This window comes from Zeus faber, assembly GCF_960531495.2.
Source record: "Zeus faber genome assembly, chromosome: 11".
NCBI classification, from domain to species: Eukaryota; Metazoa; Chordata; class Actinopteri; order Zeiformes; family Zeidae; genus Zeus; species Zeus faber.
Window position 1 is genome coordinate 16,120,040 of NC_137205.1, and position 20,912 is coordinate 16,140,951.

The 20,912-nt window shown below is 46.5% G+C and overlaps 1 protein-coding gene across 2 annotated transcripts; it reads right to left on the reverse strand.

Moving 5' to 3' along the window:
- Positions 1–959: 959 nt before the first annotated feature.
- On the reverse strand, positions 960–17,631 carry srl (sarcalumenin). Of its 2 annotated transcripts, XM_080008959.1 has the most exons (7): positions 17,551–17,631; positions 6,820–6,912; positions 5,915–6,010; positions 4,586–4,621; positions 2,738–2,854; positions 2,396–2,629; positions 960–2,247 (listed from the first exon to the last, which is right to left on the reverse strand). In XM_080008959.1, the coding sequence occupies exons 1-7, from the start codon at positions 17,609–17,611 to the stop codon at positions 1,436–1,438; spliced, it is 1,449 nt and encodes a 482-aa protein (XP_079865085.1). In that variant the 5' UTR covers positions 17,612–17,631; the 3' UTR covers positions 960–1,435. The 2 variants fall into 2 exon arrangements, with proteins under 2 accessions (XP_079865085.1, XP_079865086.1); XM_080008960.1 differs by lacking the exon at positions 4,586–4,621.
- Positions 17,632–20,912: the final 3,281 nt, after the last annotated feature.

The window sequence follows — 20,912 nt, forward strand, 5'->3', positions numbered from 1 at the left end:
TTTCCGCTTTCTTTCAACACAGAGGTCAGGGGTCAACTCATGAGTCCTCCACTTTGCATTTCCAAGACTCACAATCGATTATCACGAGTTAATCCAACGCTGGAGTCACTTTGATGAAATACTTTGCTCTGTACTTTATGAAATAAACATTTTCATATCTCAATGAACTTAAATCTTGAAGTTATAGCACAATGTGTCGTGAAGTCGGATAGAATCCTATTATCTCGCACTCATTTAAGAACGGTTACTGTACAGTAACGTAACAGTGTATTACAGTGTTTTCTAACCTGCAGAACAAATGGATAACAAGACTATAATGAAAAACACATCGTTACTTTATTTCTTTATTACTACTACATCATGGACCTTTGGACGCATTTCTACCATTAATCCTGTGGTAGGTAGCACTGTATGTTCCGTATGGTCATTCAGCTTAAGAGCTGGCACGTCTATTAAGAGAAGGAAAATAAAGCATAATACATTAATTCATGTTTTACAAAAACAGTAAGAATATTTAAGAAGTAGAATGTAGCAGAATGTACAACCCCCCCCCCCTACCCACCCTCCCCACTGCGAGTGGAGACTATGACCCTTGAACCCTGACCTCTGCTTCCACCACAGTGCTCATAACGCAGGCTGTCAACAACCCAGAGCGATGACGAGTTCACCAGCCACAGAACCGGTGAACCTGCTGGTAACACGAGGAAATATTATGCCAGTCTATGTTAGGAGGGAAATGCATGCACCTATGTTCGCATCCGCTTAATAAAATAGATCCAACATCCAAAAATCAATTCTATTTATTCAGAGTAATAGAGTGAAGGGGTTTGGGCCTATTGACCTAATGGCTTGTTCTAGCACCCACGAAAAGGGACTTCAAAAAGGACAAAGCACTCTGGAATTGATCTGCGGCAAAGCATTTTAAAAGACCTTCCAAAAAACACGATTGTCAACTCCTGTTTAAAATTAACCATTTTTATTTACATATAGGTGAGCTGGTGAGTGTTTTCAGTCTCAGGCGTTCCGATTTTTTTTTTAAATGCAATTTGACTCTTTTTCTTCATTTTGTACTTTTCTTCACATTTCCGCCCGCCCCCGGATTGCAGACGAGTCCGTTTGGGGTCGTGCGAGAGCGGGGCGAGGGCACGTGTTTTTTTTTATTTTTTTATTTTAGCTCATCATTGACACCCTCGACTCAAGCACTGTTACATCTACCTCTATACCAAAAATGCACCACTTCATATTCTCCTGAGAAAAAAAAAAAACAATCAAAAAAAAACCCCATATCAATCATTCCCTCCGTCTTCTCACAATACATTATTTCTGACAATAGCGCGGTCAGCCGATACCAGTCCCTTTTTTTTTTTTTCCTTCTCATTCCATTTACATCCTCTATCCCCTCTTCTTCCGCACACTTCCATTACTTTGCTTTATCTCAGTTTTTTCGGTAGCGGTTCTTCGGCTTCTCGCCGCAGCCGGTGGCCTCGCAGGAAGACAGGCCGGGCTGCTTGCCGGAGTTGATGCTGCTGAGGAGGGCGGGCAGCTCATTCGTGATGGCCCGCTCGATCTTATCCAGGAGGCAGCCGCCCATGTAGGAGCACTGCGCCGACAGGGACTTGAAGCTGGTCACCGGGTTGATGCCAAAGAAGTCGCGGTAGGCGTCGCGGTTGGGCAGGTCAAACTTGCTGACGTTGGTCTTGGCCAGGATGGACTTGAAGATGTAGAACTTGTCCGGGTCGTCCACAATCTCTTTGAAGACGAGCTCGGGGTCGCTGAAGAAGCTCATCTTGTCCTTGAAGGTCTGGACGTAGCGGTCCACCAGCAGGCCGTGGATGCGCACGCGGATGCCGTGCTGGCGGATGAAGGCGATCTTGTTCTCCAGGCGGTTCTCGATCACCTGGTTGAGGTCCTCCAGCAGGGAGATCTCCTCGCGCTTGAAGAGCTCGCGGCTGGTGTCGGGGGCGTAGTCGTACGGCCAGAAGGAGCTGACGTAGACGCGGGGCGGCTCGGTCACGTTGATGAGCGGCGCCAAGCTCCAGAACAGCGCCCCGTAGACCCTCATCAGGTCCTGGGTGGCCAGGTTGTCCGCCTTGTTGAGGATGATGCGGATCTGGGACTCGCGGCCCTTCAGCTGGCGGAAGAGCATCTCCAGCTCCAGGCCGACGTCCAGCTTCGTGGGGTCGAACACCACGAAAATGAGGTCGGCGCGGTCGATGAACCACTGGCACACATCGTTGAAGGGGTAGCCTGGAGAAAGGAGGGGGAAAAAAAAGTGCCGTGATACCGGGCCTCGGAACGGTACGAAAACATTCGCTTGGGGGAAATAAATAAATAAATAAATAAATAAATAAAAAGGGATGTGACCGCCATGTAGAACACTTGCTCCCCCTCCTACCTCTCTCCTGCTGCTTGCGGTTCTCGATGATTCCGGGAGTGTCCACGAAGGTGACCCGCTCCAGCAGCTTGTGGGGCATCTCGATGCCGATCAGCTTCTCCAGGAAGTTCTGGCCAAACTTCTCCAGAGGGGAGAAGGAGCGGGAGCTGTCGGCCGCCATCACGATGCCCTCCACGGAGCGGATCTTCTCGCCGTGCATGATCACAGTAAACTCGGAGGTAGTCGGCTCAGCACCTGAGGACAACACGGGAAGGAAAGGGAGGGAAGGGAAGTCAGCGGACATGGACGGGTTCTTTGGGGAATTTGCACCAATGATAATGCAGAGAGGGTTCTTCGTCCTACCCGTGTAAAGCTGGTAGGGAGTGTCCTGCAGCCCCAGGAGGTAATTGATCATGGAGGACTTGCCGACGCTCCAGGGTCCCAGAAACAGCACCATGGGCTTGGAGGTAATCTCTCCATCTGTGGTGAAAAAAAAAACAGAGCGAGAGCGACAACTAAAATCCCAACTCAACGTTAAAAGACGACATAAAACACGTTCTCAAAAGTTGTTCTCAAAACCTGATTAATTACCTATTCATAATTTATTGAGGACATCAGTAGAATATGGACATCATCACTAGACCAGATGAGGAAAAAAAAAAAAAAAGACCTATCTGCAGTTCAGCGTTTGTCAAAAACTAGGATCGACCTAATAAAGCGACCGAAACTGGCAAAATGTCCAGCTGGAATTGTGTGTAGTTTAAAACGAAACAAAAAAGCACATCAACACAGCACTGTCAATCACAAACCAGCACAAAGAAAATCCTTTTTTTTTTTTTAACAAAACCTAAGAAAGAGACATTTCAAAGGGCCGCTGGAAAATCCAAACAAAAGCCAGAATGTGTCTGTGTTGTCCTCATGCTGGGCTGTTTCTTTTTAGATTGCGGCATAAACAAACCCAGCCGCAAAAACACAACAAATGGGCAACAACGCCAATGCACCGATAAATCCAGCGCACGTATTAAAGAGAAGAGCCGTCAAAGCAAGCGGATGTGTCTCTGAGTGGACGTGGTGCTGGGGGCGGGGGCTCAATTGGTCCAACAATAACCTTTTTGTGGACAAACGGATAGGAATACAAAATCGGAAAAGGTTTGGGGTTGTTGTTTTTTTTGCACAAAATAAAAAATAAAGCATTTCATAATAAAAAAAAAATCAACTGAATAATTCACTGACAGAGGTTTGGTTTGTCTCTGGTCACAAACTCAAAACCACCATCCACCACCACCACCACCACCACCACCCACACAACCACACAACCACTGGCCACCCCAGGCCAACATGTACATGTACATCCCCTGCTCCCACCTTTGCTTAAGCCAGCACTGCACATGCACCCCCGTCCTTGTTGTGCATTCTCAACTAACTTAAGTGAACTGAAGTAGAGTCACTTGAGATAACTAAGTAACATTCAAACTGAAGTTAACTAGCTCAAAGTAAAAACTCACCTCCTTATGTTTGTTATACTCTGCACTGATTAAGCGTCAATATGACTGCGCATTTTACTTACATTTAATACACTCTTTTTTTCTGATTGGCATTGACTAGGGAAGGTTGTTGAGTCGATAGGAGCGCTTTATTTGAAAAATTAATTAATTATGCACAAACGGATCACTGCTTATTTAAAGCGGCAATCCATCACATTTTCAGCAACTTTATCTAACTTTTTATTTCTTTTTTACATGTTTTACTCTCATCATATTCTTTTATGCCTTCTTCTGATCATTGGTTTTGTTTTTGTTTTTCTTGGTCACTTGAGGTGCCGGAGATACTTGGGGTACTGTTCTGTTTTGTGGATGTTCATCCATAGAGGCAGTATACCATCTTTGGGGAATGGCGGATCCCGCCACCAACAACGTAAACAGAACAAAGAGGAGCACATGCACAACACAAATACACTGAATGCCCGTTTCTCAAAAAAAGTTCAAGCTAAATAATATGTCAAATTTGAGATTTTTCAACGAAATAATCACTTCATAATCTCACGGATTACCACTTTAAAGTATATGTGAAAATGGATGAATTGTTGACATAATTTGGTCCATTTGGATGCCCAAATGACTGAGTTTTTGAGGGGATGGGAAGGGGAAGGAAGGGGGTCCGAGCACTTGAGGCAGTGCCATGCAGAGGAAAGCCCCCGCCAGCCATACCCACCTGTCGCTGAGTCCCCCAGGGTTCGTCCGGGGTAGGCTGTTAGAGGAGCGGATCAGACCGGGGGGGAATAGGATACAGGGGGAGAGGGGACAATCAGGAGAAGTGAAAGGAATCTGCGGTTAGAGAGATGGAGGAGGAGAGCCCGGTGGATGTCAGAGGGGTTCTAAGGAGCACAAGGGAAGGAGTTTGAGTGACAGTGGGGGGCATGGAAAGGTGGGTGACGTTGCCAGGATCTGAGACCTTTGGGATCAAACATGTGCTCACACGATGGACGACGCACTGGATGTTGTGCGTGCACGGCTCTGATCTGATCTGAGTTGTTGTTTGTACACCCTTAAACTCATTTCTAATCCTCTACCCATCCATGGGAATGTTAAATGATCATTTGTAGGTGTGAAACTAAGTTGCTCTTGGTCCAACTGACATACACACTAAGCCTGGCTGGCCACAAGAGGGCAAGCTTTATTTTTAGTGTGAGAAGTGGAAGTGAGTGGGAGTAGACTGAAATATGGTTCATTCCAACCACATGATTTTGCTGCAGACCGCCTGGAATTCCTCCGTATAGCCTTAGGGGGCCGGGGACCACAGTTTGGGGACGACCTTCTCTATGATATAATAAGAGTAGTCTTCATGGTACTGAAATTCACATAAAAACAGTTGGCTAATATACAATGTGGGAAGATTGGTACCTTAAAAACGGAGCCTGCGGCTAAAAAAGGTTCAGAACCTCTGAACCTGAACCTCTATCTAGAGCTGGGCGATATCGATAAAGTCAAATTGGCTTATCACAACATTTTTGGACGAACAACTTGATTTCCATCGTTTGACAGTATTTTGGGGATGACTATGGATTTGAGAAACAATCATTAGTAATGTGGCTATTATGACCAAGAGGCATCGATCAGAACAGAATTGATCAGAATTGATCAGTCTTGGAAGTTCAGAAAGTTGCATTTCCTTGTAATGCAGACTTGAAGACAACATGCAACTATATCTAATCACATATCCCAATTTCATTATAGCAACAATGCCCATGTCCATGCCCTACTCTAGTCCACAGTATAAAGCCAGAGGGGGGAAAAAAATCTAATTTATAAAAAACAAGAAGCACAGAAGGCCTTCACACAGGGCAAGAAAAAGGTGTCTCCAGGAGCCCGAAGGAAAAGAAAATGATTCTTAAATGAAGAGCAGATGGAAAAAAAAAAACAAGGTTGTGGAGTAGTTAACTGTATGTGCGTAAAGCCTGCAAACACGTGAACAAATCAGTGACTAAAGCACCCCGAATCCAAAAAGCCGCCGCAGCAGAGCAGAGTGGAGCAGCCTCGGTACCTGATATCTCGTGCTGTCGCAGCTCGTTGTACTTGTACGCCTGCTCCATGGGCTTGATGGACGAGTGGTAGATCTTACGCAACCTCTGCAACGCCGCTGCACAACAAGAAGGAACAAAAGAATGGAGAAACAGATGTGAAGAAGGGGCGAGGAACGAGAGAAGCGGAATTAATTTTTTTATTTGGGGAACAATTGTGAGTTTGTAATCTAGACCAGAGGTTCCCAGGCTGTGTTCCGCGGCCCCCTGGGGGGGGGGGGGGGGGGAGTTGTGCAACTCGGAGGAGTTGCACAAGGTCCGCAGCGAAATTATCATAACATCCTTTTTCATTTTGTTTTAACACATTAATTACAATACATAATCAGATTTAGAATATGAATGGATAACAGTTATCTATACAGCATACACACATACAGTATATAACGATCATATATTTACTCAATTCCACTAACAATCATGAGTTTCCAATGTGGTTATTTTGTACTTTTTTAGCTTAGTTTTTCAAGGGGAGGCCTTGCCATTAGGCCATGAAAAAATGTTGGGAACCCCTAATCAAGAGGACAGTCAATAAAGAATGTCAGGACAATACAAATTGTAAATATATTCGAAAATTAAAATATGTTTTACATGCACCTTTTGAAACAACTGTTCTCGTTCACACAAATGATACTGTAATGGTTGCTGGAAGCCTTTCATTAAGATTGTGTTCTTCTGCTTTGACAAGTGTACCTACAAAATCGTTTGTCATTTTTTGCATTATGTCTTTAATAAACCATTAAATATTTTCAGGCTAATAATGCATTTATAGATCTCATTAATGTGATATAATTTGAGGTTTACTTCAACTTCTTAAAGCCCCACAAATCAGTATTGGGAAAACAGAGACACCTTCCTCCTTCCTTCTTACCTGCATAGTCTCCAGATTTCTCGTCAGCGACGAGACGCAGTGTCTCATCGATGTGGGACCTATCTCTGAGGATGGAGGTGAAGTCCTCTTCCTCTGTGAAAGCAACAAATTAAAAATGATGAGTTATTAACATACGTATAGCTTGAGTTTTGTAATTTATTTTCTCCCATTTTATTACATCGATTCCACTACTCAATTTGGTGTCATATTGAAATGTATCGGGTTCCATATTATTATTATTATTATTATTATTATTATTATTATTATTATTATTATTGTTATTATTATTGTTATTATTATTATTATTATTATAAAAGCTACTATCAGTCCCCAAATGCACCTTTGAAAAGGCCTAGTGGAAATTGTGAACAGTTGGAGCAGAAAGTTCTCAATGTGCCAAATAACGCTATTATATCTGGAGGAACGTTAATCAATAAAGCGCCATCGCAATATCTCTGCTGCTGGGAAAGGCACTGAACCACCACAGGGATAGTTGGCTGGTTAAATGGGGGGAGACCATTTTAAATAGGATGTCAATATCTATCTCAACAATGTCAACGCTTCAAGCAATCAAACCTAGTGCTTTCATTCAACCAATCATTCACGTAGAGGTCGCCGCTCTTACTCAGATATGAACTACAATGTGTATTCCTGTATTCTCTCCAAAATGTGCCCTGTCTTTCCCATTCAATATACCGTTCCTGGAAGTGAAGTATTTACTCCATAGATACACGACTACTCTATCTTCGAACATAATATCACATAATAACGCAAATATCAGAAAGAAACGTGCAAATTTTCATATATTCTAATTTCCACGTTTGATTTAGCTCCATAAGTTCCCTTGGTAATATAAAATAGTGCCACTATTTAAGTTTCCCCACATTGCAGTGCCTGCGTATTCACCTATTTTAAATTCATCATCCGTTAGACTAAAGCACATTGTCATACAGAAAATGAAAAAGTACAGGGGCAACAATCAAATACAGCAGCAGAGCCAATTATCTCCATTATCTCCATCCCTCCGTCCCGAGAGACGACAAGTCTGGAATTGAATCTGAATGAAACATCTCATCTGCCCGCCGCGCCGTTGACAACCAACATCACGACAACGGGAGGGGGGGAAGAAAAAAAAACCCAAAGCGAACGTCCAAACTTAGAAACTCTTTCACACCCATGCGTCATCTCCACATTCGAAATTGGATCGTATTGCCTGGATGCCAGCTGCTGGTTACAAATGAGCTCTCGGGGGGGTTTATGGGAACAAAACCATTAAAACAAACAAATAAATGACCCCGGCGCGCTGGTTCGACCTTGACGTGACTTTGGCCACAAAGAGACAGAAAGGAGAGCGTGACTCACGGGAGGGGACTCCCTCGGCTCCCCGGCCGATCGCGGCGAGCTCGGCCCCTCCTATGAGGGGACAGTGATGAGTAATCCCTTTCATTTATCTATATTTACCGCCCTATCAGCACCTTATCGCCGCGCTCCGCCTGTCCTTGTATGCAGAGGCCCCGGGAACAGGCCTTTCTGTATGGCTACTGTATAGGGACACGGACAACCCTCCCAACCAACATCGCTTTCCAACCTGGCCCGGCGGGGGGTTTGGGACTATATATAGGTGCGGTTGGCTCCTAGTTCACACTTGTGAGAGGCTTTGCTGTTCTGTTGGGGGGTGGGGGTGGGGGGGTTGGAATGCGGCTCGGAGCGTGGAAAACCCTCCACCGTGACCGAGTCGATGAATCTGCAGCATTCTGATGCGAGTATAATAGGTGTGATTATGCATGCATGGGGGCTATGTCGTTGTGACCATGTTATAATGGGGTGTATTAAGTTGTGCTTATGAGGGTGAAAGCCGCACGGTGACACCTCGATCAAAGGTGAATCCTGCATCTGCACCTGCTTGAATACGCACTCATCTGGCCTGGCTCTGGCGTACCGCATTGCGCCCACCCAAAGTTCCTCCTCGCGCAGAAGAGGAGTTGTGCCTGTCCCGCCGCCGGCGCGACTCCTCTGATCTCAGCGGGAAACCGAAGTTCGACCCAGCCAAGATCCCAGGTGCCGCAGGACGGACGTGCCTAACAACCGTCACGAAAGCGCTGAGCGGATCACGACGTTAGCTCAGTGACTTTCAGGGCAACCGCTGCAGGGCCGAGACAAATCTTTGATCAAAAAATGCTGTTAATGCCCTTTTTTTTGTACTGTACACCCTTCAAAAAAGCAGACATGGGAGGTTTTCTAATACGTTTTTTTTTTTTTTTTTTTTCACAACTCATTCACATCCAATTGAACTTGTGCCACCGGGACTATTTTGAAACCCAAGTTTTCTGCCGTCTCTTGCCTCCCTCACTTGTGGAAGTGCGTCCGACATTTCTGAGCTCCTGCACAGATGCTGCTGGAGCTTGTGAGGCGCTCGCTCCCAGATTAGCGGCAGGTTGCGTAAGCAAGGAAGGTCGAGAGGTCTCGGGGTCCGGGAGGTGACTCTGAGACAACTGGAGCGGCTTTCTCGAACGGCGTTCCCGAAAAAACACACTATCTTTTAATTCCACTTTGAGGACGACGGTCCCCGATGATCAGTTTTCCAATTCAGTAGGCGAAAACCCGAAAGTAGTCTGAGACTGTCAGATAAAATTCTTTAAAGGTGAATCCGGGGGGGGACGTTCAAACGTGTATTAAAATGACTGGTTTGACCATCGCGTCTCCATCATTGGGTCAAACAACCACGATGGAGCTAAAAGGCTTCGTAGCCATGTATGATTTGTGGGACCATTCTTGAATTTGAGAGATAACTGTCAACGCTTAAATGTCCAACATTTTATCACCGTCCTACAAGTGTCCCTGCAAGTGTCCTGTGACCAAATATTGGCAAACATCTAGGTTCACACACCAGTGACCTGAAAAGTCTATATGTGTGTGTGTGTGTGTGTGTGTGTGTGTGTGTCCTGTTCTAGAATGAGAGCCGTTACGGTAACCCCATCGCTGTCACTCGATGCTCCGCTCCCCATACGTTTCCCCCTCGTCTCCGGACGCGGTGCCAGATTGCGATTTGGCTCCACGCGATTTGATCTACAAACCTACAAACCTATGTTTGGAGGGCATCCGTTGCGTCGGGGCCTTCCAATTTTTTTCCAGCCACGCGTCCGAGGACAACAACACTCGCTCCGTTCCAAGGGTGAGCGGCCGCGCCTCGGATGAGCGGTGCCGTCCGCTGAAGGGCCGGTGCGCTCAACGGAGAGAAGCAAGCGCGTTCATGGTCGAACGGCAAATACACACCATGACACGCCTGGTAAACGAAGGTCACAAAAAATGGTCGGGAGCTTTCCATCCTCCACAATTTTGCGGCACTTTTACAGTTCACGTCGCTGCGTGATTTGATTTGGCCGCAGCACCACGGAAACCAAAAGAGGAACAGAAATATACGTTGACAGGTGCGGCGCTCTGGCATTTTGATCTACGGGGGCCGGCTCCTCCGGCTCACGTTACACACGGGCGCTGACGTAAAGACCCAGCACGCGGCCGTATTAAGAAAAAATAAGGACATTTTCCTTCTCCCGACAAAATGAGACACAAACCGCTGGTTGAGGAGCAACGCTGCAGCGTCGACAATTCTCACAGAGTCAACCGGCTAAAAATAAGCCTGTGCAATGTGGTTGGCAGCCGGGATAAAAAGAGGGAATGAGCCCGTTACTTTAAAAAGGCCCGATAACCAATCCAGCGACAGGCTCGCATATACAAACTGAGTTCTGCTGCTCTGACAGCTCTGTTCTCGACCCATCGCTATTGGAGGTCGCCCCCTTTCTTCCTACATTTTTGGTCTCTGTTAACTGTCAACACTCTTAGATGGACCCCTGCGCCCTCATGGTAATGAATGAACGATCAGTTGGCAAAAATATGCAAATTGGTATTTCCTTGCATCTCACTTTTTGCAAGCAAATTACCCGGTTATAAATCACGCCCCATGTCAGCCCCAGATGGAAAGGAGAGAGGAGGAAGGAGAGAGGGGGGAGAGGAGAGAGGAGAGGAATAAGGAGAGAGGAGAGAGGGGGGAGAGGAGAGAGGAGAGGAATAAGGAGAGAGGAGAGAGGGGGGAGAGGAGAGAGGAGAGAGGGGAGAGGGGGAGAGGAGAGGAGAGAGGAGAAAAGAGAGAGGAGAGAGGAGAGAGGGGAGAGGAGAGAGGAGAGGAAAGAGGAGAAAGGAGAGGGGAGTGTAGGGGAGAGGAGAGGAAAGTGGAGAAAAGAGAGAGGAGAGAGGAGAGAGGAGAGAGGAGAGGAAGGAGGAGAAAGGAGAGAGGGGGGAGAGGGAGAGGAGAAGGAGAGGAGAGAGGAAGGAGGAAAAAGGAGAGAGGAGAGAGGAGAGGAATGGGGCAGAGCGCTGTTTGCCAGTAGATTAAATTACAGTCATTTGAACAAACGCTTTATAAATGCTGCTATTCGTGGCCATGCACACAATGATGTGCTGCAGGGCTGGGTTACATGTATCACAGCGCAGCGCTATATCCAGTTGGACAACTAACACTCTGAGCCACTGGTTCTATCCTTATCAGAGAGTCTCGGTGACCTAGCAAGTCCGACTCTTTTCCCGGCGTGTGGGATCATTAGCAAGAGTTCGCCCGAGCTCCTGTAACTCGACTCGCCGCCGTGTCTTCGCACCGGCCTCTGGAGTGCGCCTTAACTGCTGTCAACTTGTTAACACCTTCCCGTCGAGGCCCGTCCACGTCGTGCGCCCCGCCCCAGGACGCCGCCCCGCCCAAGATCAGAGGAGGCAGCGCTTGCGCGGGGACGGACGGGCCTTGCGTCAGCCCTCGGGCGGCGCGCTATATTAACCCCGCGGATGCCAGGGGAGCAGAGATGAACCCCTGACATCTGTCGCAGGGCCGTGTGTCCTCGCCGAGCCGGTTGCCGGGCAACCCTCCGCAGTTTGGAGAAACACTGCCGCAGCGGCAACGCATCCAGTCGGAATGCCGGCGATAGAAACCTACCACGGGTTCTGGATTTGCCCTGGTGGGGTGGGACACAGCTTCACTGCAGATCAATGGAGATGATGGTCAGAGTGAAGGTGAAGGGGCCACACAGCGACAAGGAGAAAATGCCACTTGATCATCAAGATGCACAGCAAAGCCGCCGGACTCCATGGGGTGCGGAGGCAACAATTACACATGATGATTGAATTGATACAAACGTATCATTGATTGGATCTAAAAAAAGGTTTAATGTGCCGGCCGTGATCGTTTTAAGCCTCATGTAAATAAAAATAAAAAAATCCAAAAATCCGCCCAGTTTTGGGGATTCAGTTGTTTTAGTGCAAAGTTGTTATGCAACAAACTTCTGTGTTGCCTTAACAGTGATCAGGCGTGACACTTAATAATAAAATCTTGTGATTTTACGGGATCTTTGGTCAGCTCGCTTTTTCATTTCCGCTACTTGAACCCTTCAGGATTCCGCTAATTGCGCCTGTCTGGGAGTCGGGCGCCATTCTTTTCCGGTTCGTGCTTCTCACTAAACGAGAACATCACAAGCAGTGAGACACACGTAACACAAATAAGTCCACGGTGATGACACAAAGGAGAATACAGTGGTACCTCGACTTACGACTGCATCTACTTACGACTAATCCAAGATACGAGTAGCGATAGTCGCAAAAATTTGTATTGACTTGCGACCGACTGCTCCAAGACATGACCGTGGAAATTTGCAGTTGGCGCGTCGGTGGCCAGTCAGCAGTCAGTCAGCAGTCAGTCAGCAGTCAGTCAGGGGGCGACCTACATCGTGTGTGCATGTAGTTTGTGGCTTATCAATATTTTTTTCATATTCACTGTGTTTGTGCTGTGTATTTTGTTTATTTTCACCCTTCATGATTTCATGATTTATATGGGGAAAAATTGCTTCGACATACGACCGTTCTGATAGAACGAATTGCAGTCGTAAGTCGAGGTACCACTGTACAGGCTTCTATGTGTGTCTGCACATGTATGCCGTTGCAAACTCGTAGGTCTTGAATTTCTTTGTCAAATACATAGCTGCCGTGTCTGTTTGTTCAGCCAGATGCATTTACACGGTGTATTTAAAGTTCCTCTGTCTGCTATTCCCTCTGATCCTGATCTGCTTGCAGCAAAGAGAAGGTAAATTGAATCAAAGAGAAGACGACAGGGGGCAATGGGCGCTGGGGCTTCCATTTAAACCAAGCACTGCTGGTTGGCACCAGGCAACCTCTGCTTAAGACCAAGGGGTTTAAACGATTAACCAAATCTATTTCACTACACTTACACTGCCTTTACGGGAGACTCAGGGGTAGAAAGTAACGTTTGAGGTAATTGTACATTAATGCCGTTGCAATTTTAACGTGTACATCTTACTTTTTATTGCAATACAATCTGTAAAGTTCTGCAAGTACTAGAGATTTTCAGCACATTTATCTTGACTAATAGTTACCACACACCAAAATATGAGGTCATAATATTGAGCAAAGTCATTTTAATTTCCATGAAAGAGCACATTTGATATCAAGGACTTCCACCGCTAAGGTTTTGTTTCCAAACATCCTACTTTCCCCATCAGTGACCTGTGCTACATTCGGGGCACGTGCCAGAAAACTCCAGGTGTAGCCGCGTATGCACGACTGTATTAGATATCTATGTCTTCATCTACTTTCCAGCCATCACTGCTCCTCTGAATCCTCAATGAACAAAATAGCATTTGAAAACAAAATGGCATGTATATTTATCTTGCATAGCTAAGAAAAAATGGGGGGAGGTTGTGGGGGCTAAAAACAGAGTTTGACGCGTTATTTTCCCTCTAGCATTGCTAATATGAGTGCAGACAGAGTGACTTGTGCAAATAAAAAATGACGAGGAGGCCACGGATAGCAACAGGTGGTGCAGCTTGTGGAGACCCCCCACGGTCAGAAATAGCCCTACAATGGGTCAGAAGATGGAGAGGGGGGCGGGAGGTTGAGAATGGTGGCCTGTCCACTATTTTAAGTCTGTGAGTGTTAGTCAGTCTGGAGACTAAGAGACGAGCTCACATCCCCCCTGGCCCATGAGTTTGATAAGCACAGGGTATTTAAATGGCGACTATAAACACATCCACTGTGCCAGGATCACTCTGGTATATTATGCTGATGTTCTCATGGGTCTTAATACGGCACCGGAGCGAGGTGGAGCCACACACACACACACACACACACACACACACACACACGCGCACACACACACACACACACACAAATATTTACATGGAAATATACTCACATAGTACTTTATTAGGAAGACCTGTACTCTGTCTGTAATCTGTCTGTCTATCTAGGCAGCCAATCGTGGGGCAGCAGTGCAATGCATAAAATCATGCAGTAATCTCCTGGGATGTTCATGCACGACAGCCTCTAGAGTTTACTATAATAGTGAATAATAATAATAATAATAATACTGAATAGTGCGAAACACAAAAAACATCCAGTGAGCGGCAGTTCTGCAGACGGAAACGCCTTGTTGATGAGTGAGGTCAACGGAGAATGGCCAGACTGGTTCAAGCGGACAGAAAGGAGACGGTAACTCAGTTAACCGCTCTGTGCAGTTAGGGTGACAAGAGAGACATCTCAGAATACACCTTGAGGCGGATGGGCCGCAACAGCAGAAGACCACGTTGGGTTCCACTTCTGTCAGCCAAGAACAGAAAGCTGAGGCTGCAGTGGGCTCAGGCTCACCAGTTGAAGATTGGAAATATGTAGCCTGGTCTGATGAATCTCATTTTCTGCTGAGGCACACAGATGATAGGGTCAGAATTTGGCGCCAACAGCATGAATCCATGCACCCAATTGTGTCAACAGTCCAGGCTGGTGGCGGTGGCGTAACGGTGTGGGGGATTTTTTCTTGGTATACTTTGGGCCTGTTAATACCAATCAATCATCGCTTGAATACCACAGCCTATTTGAGTATTGTAGCTGACCATGCGGATCCTTTCATGGCCATAATTGACCCATCTTCTAATGGCTACTTCCAGCATGATAATGCACCATGACACAGAGGAAAAATCGTCTTAAACTGTATGACCATGACAATGAGTTCAATGTTCTTCAGTGGCCTTCCCAGTCACCAGATATGAATCCAATAGAACACCTTTGGGATGTGATAGAACGGGAGATTTGCAGCATGAATGTGCAGCTGACAAATCTGCAGGAATTGCGTGATGCAATCACGTCGACATGGACCCGAATCTCAAAGGAATGTTCCCAACATCTTGTGGAATCCATGCCACGAAGAATTGAAGCTGTTATGAGAACAAATGAGACCCTCCCCAGTATTAGTATAGTGTTGCTAATAAAGTGCTCAGTGAGTACTGTATATAGATAGTATCGTACGGCTTCACGTGAAAATGCTTCACGTGACTCATTTCCATGTTAAATCCGACAAAGCTTTGAAGTCAAATACATTGACTTCGGGGTGGGGTGAACGTTCTTTACGCTGCGGCGTTGATCTGACTCTTTATCCCTGCTTTCCTGTCCCACAGCCAGAGGTGGATCTCCACTGACCTTGAGGCTGAGGGGGAGGCTGCAGTGTTGGGGTCAGAAGGGGTTTAGAGCGCGCCTGTGGCCAACGGGGGGGTTGTGGAGACTGGGTGGGGTGGGGGTCCTTATTACTACTATCAACCAGAAGGATGGTGAGCCTCCGGCGAACATCATAATGAAATATTACGCGCCCTCATCTTTCTACACCCCCCCCCCCGTGGAGTCCACGATGCAGGCATGGTCAGAGTAAAGGCCAAATTAAACAATCTGGATTATTTGATTCATAATATGGGTTTTAGGATGCAGAGAAATGGGAAACCGACATAAATGCCAGTGATAAAAGAAAAATGTTCAGTGATTTTTCGAGGGGTAAATCTTGGGTGGGATAAACTTTCACAACCCGTGTTCTTGGACTCCTTTGTCAATTTCTGGATTAGTCATGAAGTCATCTCACAGTTTACAATTGGGTCTTATTGAGATGGTTAAAATTGTGAGGTGTGGACAGCAATTGCGTTTATAACTGCAGTTTCACTTTAGGGAGGTTGAGTCCATAGCTTTACTGAACTGTAAGAGTCGATCTGGGCCCGGCAGAACAAGCCTAACTCGGGCTGCAGTGGACTGACCTTTGACCCCGCTGAAGAGCCCGTTCTGATTCTGTTCCTCTCTACTGAGTAATGTGCCTATCTGGACGGCGCTCTGATTGAAGATGGTCGGCTACAGTGGAGGACCACGTTTATGTGCCATTCGACAATAGTTTGAAAATAATACTGTACTCGGTGCCCAAATTTGAAAAGGTGGTCCGTCAGGGTGTGGAGCCCTAGTCCCATGCTGGAGCCTAAACTCTGGCCCCTCCTGCCTGGAGAATGCATGGCCCTATATGGCCAAATGCTGGGAATAAATTGTGATTGTGACAGTGCAGGGTGATAGCAGCTGTGCAGCCTGTCTAAAGGGTAGTTGGGAGGGTAGGGGAGATGGGGGGGGGGGGGGGGGAGGGGGCGAGGGAGAACCGAGCAGGGCTGGGTGGGAGGGTAGATCCGTAGTGGGCAGTGTTGAGTTTCGGGAGGCCTTCCAATCTTAGACACCTGACAGCGGGCAGGAATATGGAGGCCTGGCCCCCCAGGCTACACGACTGACCGCCACCCCAAGGACGGACAGGGGTGACAGGCAAGGGAAATGCCAACTGCTCCGGCCCAGACACACGGGCATTTCTGGACATGGTCATCTCGATGTAATTGGGGGTGCTCAGCCCACCATGCCATTCAACACCACCACTGCCAGTTAATTCAATACTCCTAGCGAGATGGCCATCAGCCATTATCAGGCCATTGCATATGGCAAGTGACTACCTAGTATGTGCAAGTAAATACTACACTCCTTCGCATAAAAATTCACAATGTGTTGCCAACTAAACACACGACAATTAATGTCTGGAGAAGCATCACATGAACCAATGTATCTCCTCAACAAACTGTGAGACCACGTCTTCAATGGCCTCAAAACTGATACTGACAGATCTACAGGGAAAGACCCAGAAGAATAAAGAGAAGACTTCCTGTCTCTCGTCTCCCTCTCTGCAGAGTTTCCATCAGCCGGTGCCGACCTTTTCGTGCAGCTGACAGGACGTGCAGCTCACAGGGGGGGCCGCCAAACTTCTTCTCCTCTACCTGACACAAGATATCTCTACCACTGAACCCCAGTGACACAAACGATAGGTTTACCACCTAGAGATTGGAGGCTTTAGTCGCCTGTTTGTAGCTGGCTCGACGTGCTTGTGTGTCTGTCTGACCATCGCTTCAAACTTTAAAATAGAGATGGATTTAAAATAGCACAGCTTGTCAGTAAACAGAGACCCACTCTTGCATCTGCTGGTGGCCGTTACTCTGACCGTCGACGTCCACAGAAGCACCGCGCCACGCTCCTATGCAAAGTTCGACAAAAGCGTAACTGCTGTAGAACTTCTGATACCGCCGGCATCCATCCATATGAAAGAAAAGCCCATGTTGGCAGTCTGAATCACAGCATCCGTACCCCTTATAGATACTTTACCATCAAACCAACGGAGCCATTATCATGGAAAAGACAGGCACATCAGGTCAAAGCAGAAATGAGAACCAAGTTCAATTGGGACGTCCTGTGCCTGCCAGCGCTAACCCTGTTGAATAACACTTGATCCGAACGACGCTGAGAACTCAAGCTCGGATATGTGAATTTAAAAATGCCTCATATTCTTACCTGCTGAGGCCTGCGCGAGCAGAAGGGAGACGAAGCAGCAGATTGAGACTATACCCTTCATGGTGGCTGCCAGGAGAACTCTGATAGTCACACTGGCTATATATACCAAGACAAGAAGGTTAAAGGGCATTCAGGGAAAAGGGGGCGGGGCCAAATGAGGGACACTTGGGGCACGAGGAGGGTGGGGTGTGAGATGAGAGACAGAATGTGTGTGTGAGAGTGTCCGTGTGTGTGTGTGTGTGCGTGTGCCTGTGCGGGTGAGTTGCCAGGCGTTGCACACGTCAGAGAGTCATGGCATACCAGAACGACCCTACAGTACGCGGGCGAACAGCTGACTCTCCTTTTTAGAGAGGTTGCAGCTTGGCCTCCAGCGTCAGGACAGGAAGCCCACGTTGGATCATACAATGGGGGGCGACTCAAGTTTTTACTCAGAAAGGGGGAAAAAAAAAAAAGAAGACTTTGAGTTTGGATCGGCAGTTGGAGAAATTGACCACACAAATGAGACTTTAACACCATGTTCCGACATCATTAGGACAGTAGGGCATTAATGAATCTGTTTCCTCCCAATTAAAAGAATTTGACCGAGTAGTGGAATTACCCTCGTCGAAGCCGTGCCGAGTTTTACGATCTAGACGAAACCGGGATGCTGCGTGCCGGGTAACGGATGGTTCTCAGGCATTACGGCCATTATCTTATTAAAATAACGAGGCATTGTCTGCCGAAGCAGACAAAGAACAATCAAGAAATGACCCGTACGGCTTTATGAACTTTCTTCCACAAACCGCCGGCCATGAATTTCCTATGGAGCTAATGAGGGCGATGGTGGGCGGTGAAAAGGCGACGTTGTACCCTCATTGTGGAAAAGACTGAAAATTGCCCACTGGGCTGCCAAATTAAGCGGTTATTCATCACAAATGTGACAAGTCTTTGTGCAGAGAGAAAACAAGGGAGAGAATAGGAATGACAGCTGTTGAGGAAGAGAGAGAGAGAGAGTGAGAGAGAGAGAGTGAGAGAGAGAGCGAGAGCGAGAGAGAGAGTAGGGGGAAGCAAAACTAGGGTTGAGGAAAAGTGCGGCACATGAATACCGCTGAGTCTGAACCAGAATCCCAGCCGCAGCTAAACGTTGCGAAGGATTAAGGCTTTATCACGCTCAAGCAGGCTCTGCTCAGATGAACATAATCTTACAATTCTGACGGAGTCAATGTCGCAAGTGTTGAAAAAAACGTATCCACCAATATGGGACGAGCTGTTCACTGTGGCCTGTCCATTCCACACACACACACACACACACACACACACACACACACACACACACACACACACACACACACACTGGAATTCATGTCCAAACAGAGCATGACCACTTACTCTTTTTTTTTAATCTACGACGCCTTAATCCCAAATGAACTAGCTAAACCACACCGGCTCCTTGGTCGTGCCGGGATGATGGATCCTCACATTTCAAGAGTCTCCCTGGAAGTCTCCCAGCAAACAATGACACCCAAAGCAAACTGACACAGTCTTCTCCACTTGCCTACCAAATAAATGAAAAGAAAAAGGACCCTGAAAAACTCCGCCCGAGGCACTGCTACTAGGAAATAACATGTATAAAGCCACCCTGAGCCAGTTCACTCAACATGTGGAAGCGGTGGTGAAGTGAGATCTTGGCACGACGTCACATTGAGAAGGGTCTTCAGCCTCGAGACTGAATGCAGTGATTGGGTAAATGGACAGTTTGCACTTTTAAAGCTGCATGGTTTGAAGCTTTGCCCTGATCAGGAGTTAATCGGAACCTTGATATTGTATATGTCCTTGAAGTTCCACATAAACAAATCATTCCCCCTTATCCTCTGGGCCAGTGATTCCCAACCTGGGGTGCCAGACCCCATAGGGGGTCGCCAGATATAACAAGGCCTTGGATGATTTGAGACAAATTCCAGATGTATTGTCTATTATAAAAACCTGGCTCTCGCTCCCATGAAAATAGAAACAATTCAGGCAAAAATGGCCGCCAGCCGCTAGGAAATACATGAAAAACAAAATGTATGTATTGCGTCTTATAGGGGGTGCAGGTTTGGTTGGGGAAAAAAGATTGGATTGTCTTTTATAGATTTTTTTAAATTATTTCTTTCTACCCTTCTTTTCATTTTGTATGAACAATATTTAGCCTGCATTGTATTTATTCTTCTTGTTGTCATTAAATAAATGACATCAATTTTCATCTTTTTTTTTTTTTTTTGGAAAGTACATTGGGTTTCTCATGTGAATAAAACGGACTGTACAAACAAATTTGAATTCTTTGAATTCCCTGTAACTGTACCCCCCTCTCTATCGAATATTGCTGCTCCAGTAGAGTCTATGACAGGGGATAAGATGTACTGTGTAAGATGTGTTAAAATGTCTTTTATTTTGTTGGAAATGGAAAAATCTGAGGAGCTTGGATTTGGGCTTTTTATCTTTATACAGTATATGTCAAATATATCTGTCTATATATCATCAATATTCCCCAGCAAGAAATCAAGGACTGTGATGCGGTTTAAGCAGCCACACCCGTCTTGGGTCGAGCAGATTGGGCCCGGGATCAGAGGTGGCCGTACGCCTGTTGCCCATCAGAGCAATCAACGAGCAACATCTGTCTGCCTCTGTCACGACATGTGTCCATCGGCTCCCGGCTTGTTACATCTTGCCACTCTCTACAATAAACTGGTGTGTTTGCAACATCTCTGCCTGTGTCTCGGTCGGAGGGGCCCTGAAAACGCCACCCGGGTGGCATGTGGTAGGTGGAACTGCCAACCAGGACATTTTAGACTTTATTACAAAGATTTACACGGCCAAATGTAGATTTATTTTTTGAAGATCGTCTATCGATTTACGGACGTTGGCAAATCTTGGTCTATATTGATATTTTGTTCAAGGTCTTTTCCGAGATAAGCAATATCGTAGGAACACCTGCTTGAGCTCCGCATCGCACATCCTTCCTTAAGCTTGGCATTGGTTTCAATATATTGAATCTTTGGCCCGTTTTGTGGGAAGGGAGCACATAACAAGCACAGAGAAGCGATGAACCATTTTAGTGCAGAGCGTCTGACTCCCAGCCGCCAATCACAAAAAGACACTTGTGCACAATCGTCAACACTCGAGGATGGACAACAAACCAAGTCATCCTCCAGCGTTACCCATAACTGGTCAAAGATCGATAAAAATGATCTACTTCGCATTAGTTTCATCTAAAATACCTTCATTTGTCGACCGAGAAAGCCCAACACTCAACTTGTAAAAAACAAAGTACAAACTTTATTATACTGTCTTTACAAAGGCACAAGCCTCTTTATCCCCCCGAAAAACATTTTTTTTCCTTTAAA

What these genes read in the sequence shown, in the direction of transcription:
- srl (XM_080008959.1), bottom strand. Translation starts at nt 17,611, where the DNA reads ATGAAGGGTATAGTCTCAATCTGCTGCTTCGTCTCCCTTCTGCTCGCG. An exon ending in GAAATCTGGAGACTATGCAG is followed by an intron (nt 6,011 to 6,819) that starts GTAAGAAGGAAG and finishes CTTGTTGTGCAG; the next exon opens with CGGCGTTGCAGAGGTTGCGT. An exon ending in GCGACAGCACGAGATATCAG is followed by an intron (nt 4,622 to 5,914) that starts GTACCGAGGCTG and finishes CTCCTCTAACAG; the next exon opens with CCTACCCCGGACGAACCCTG.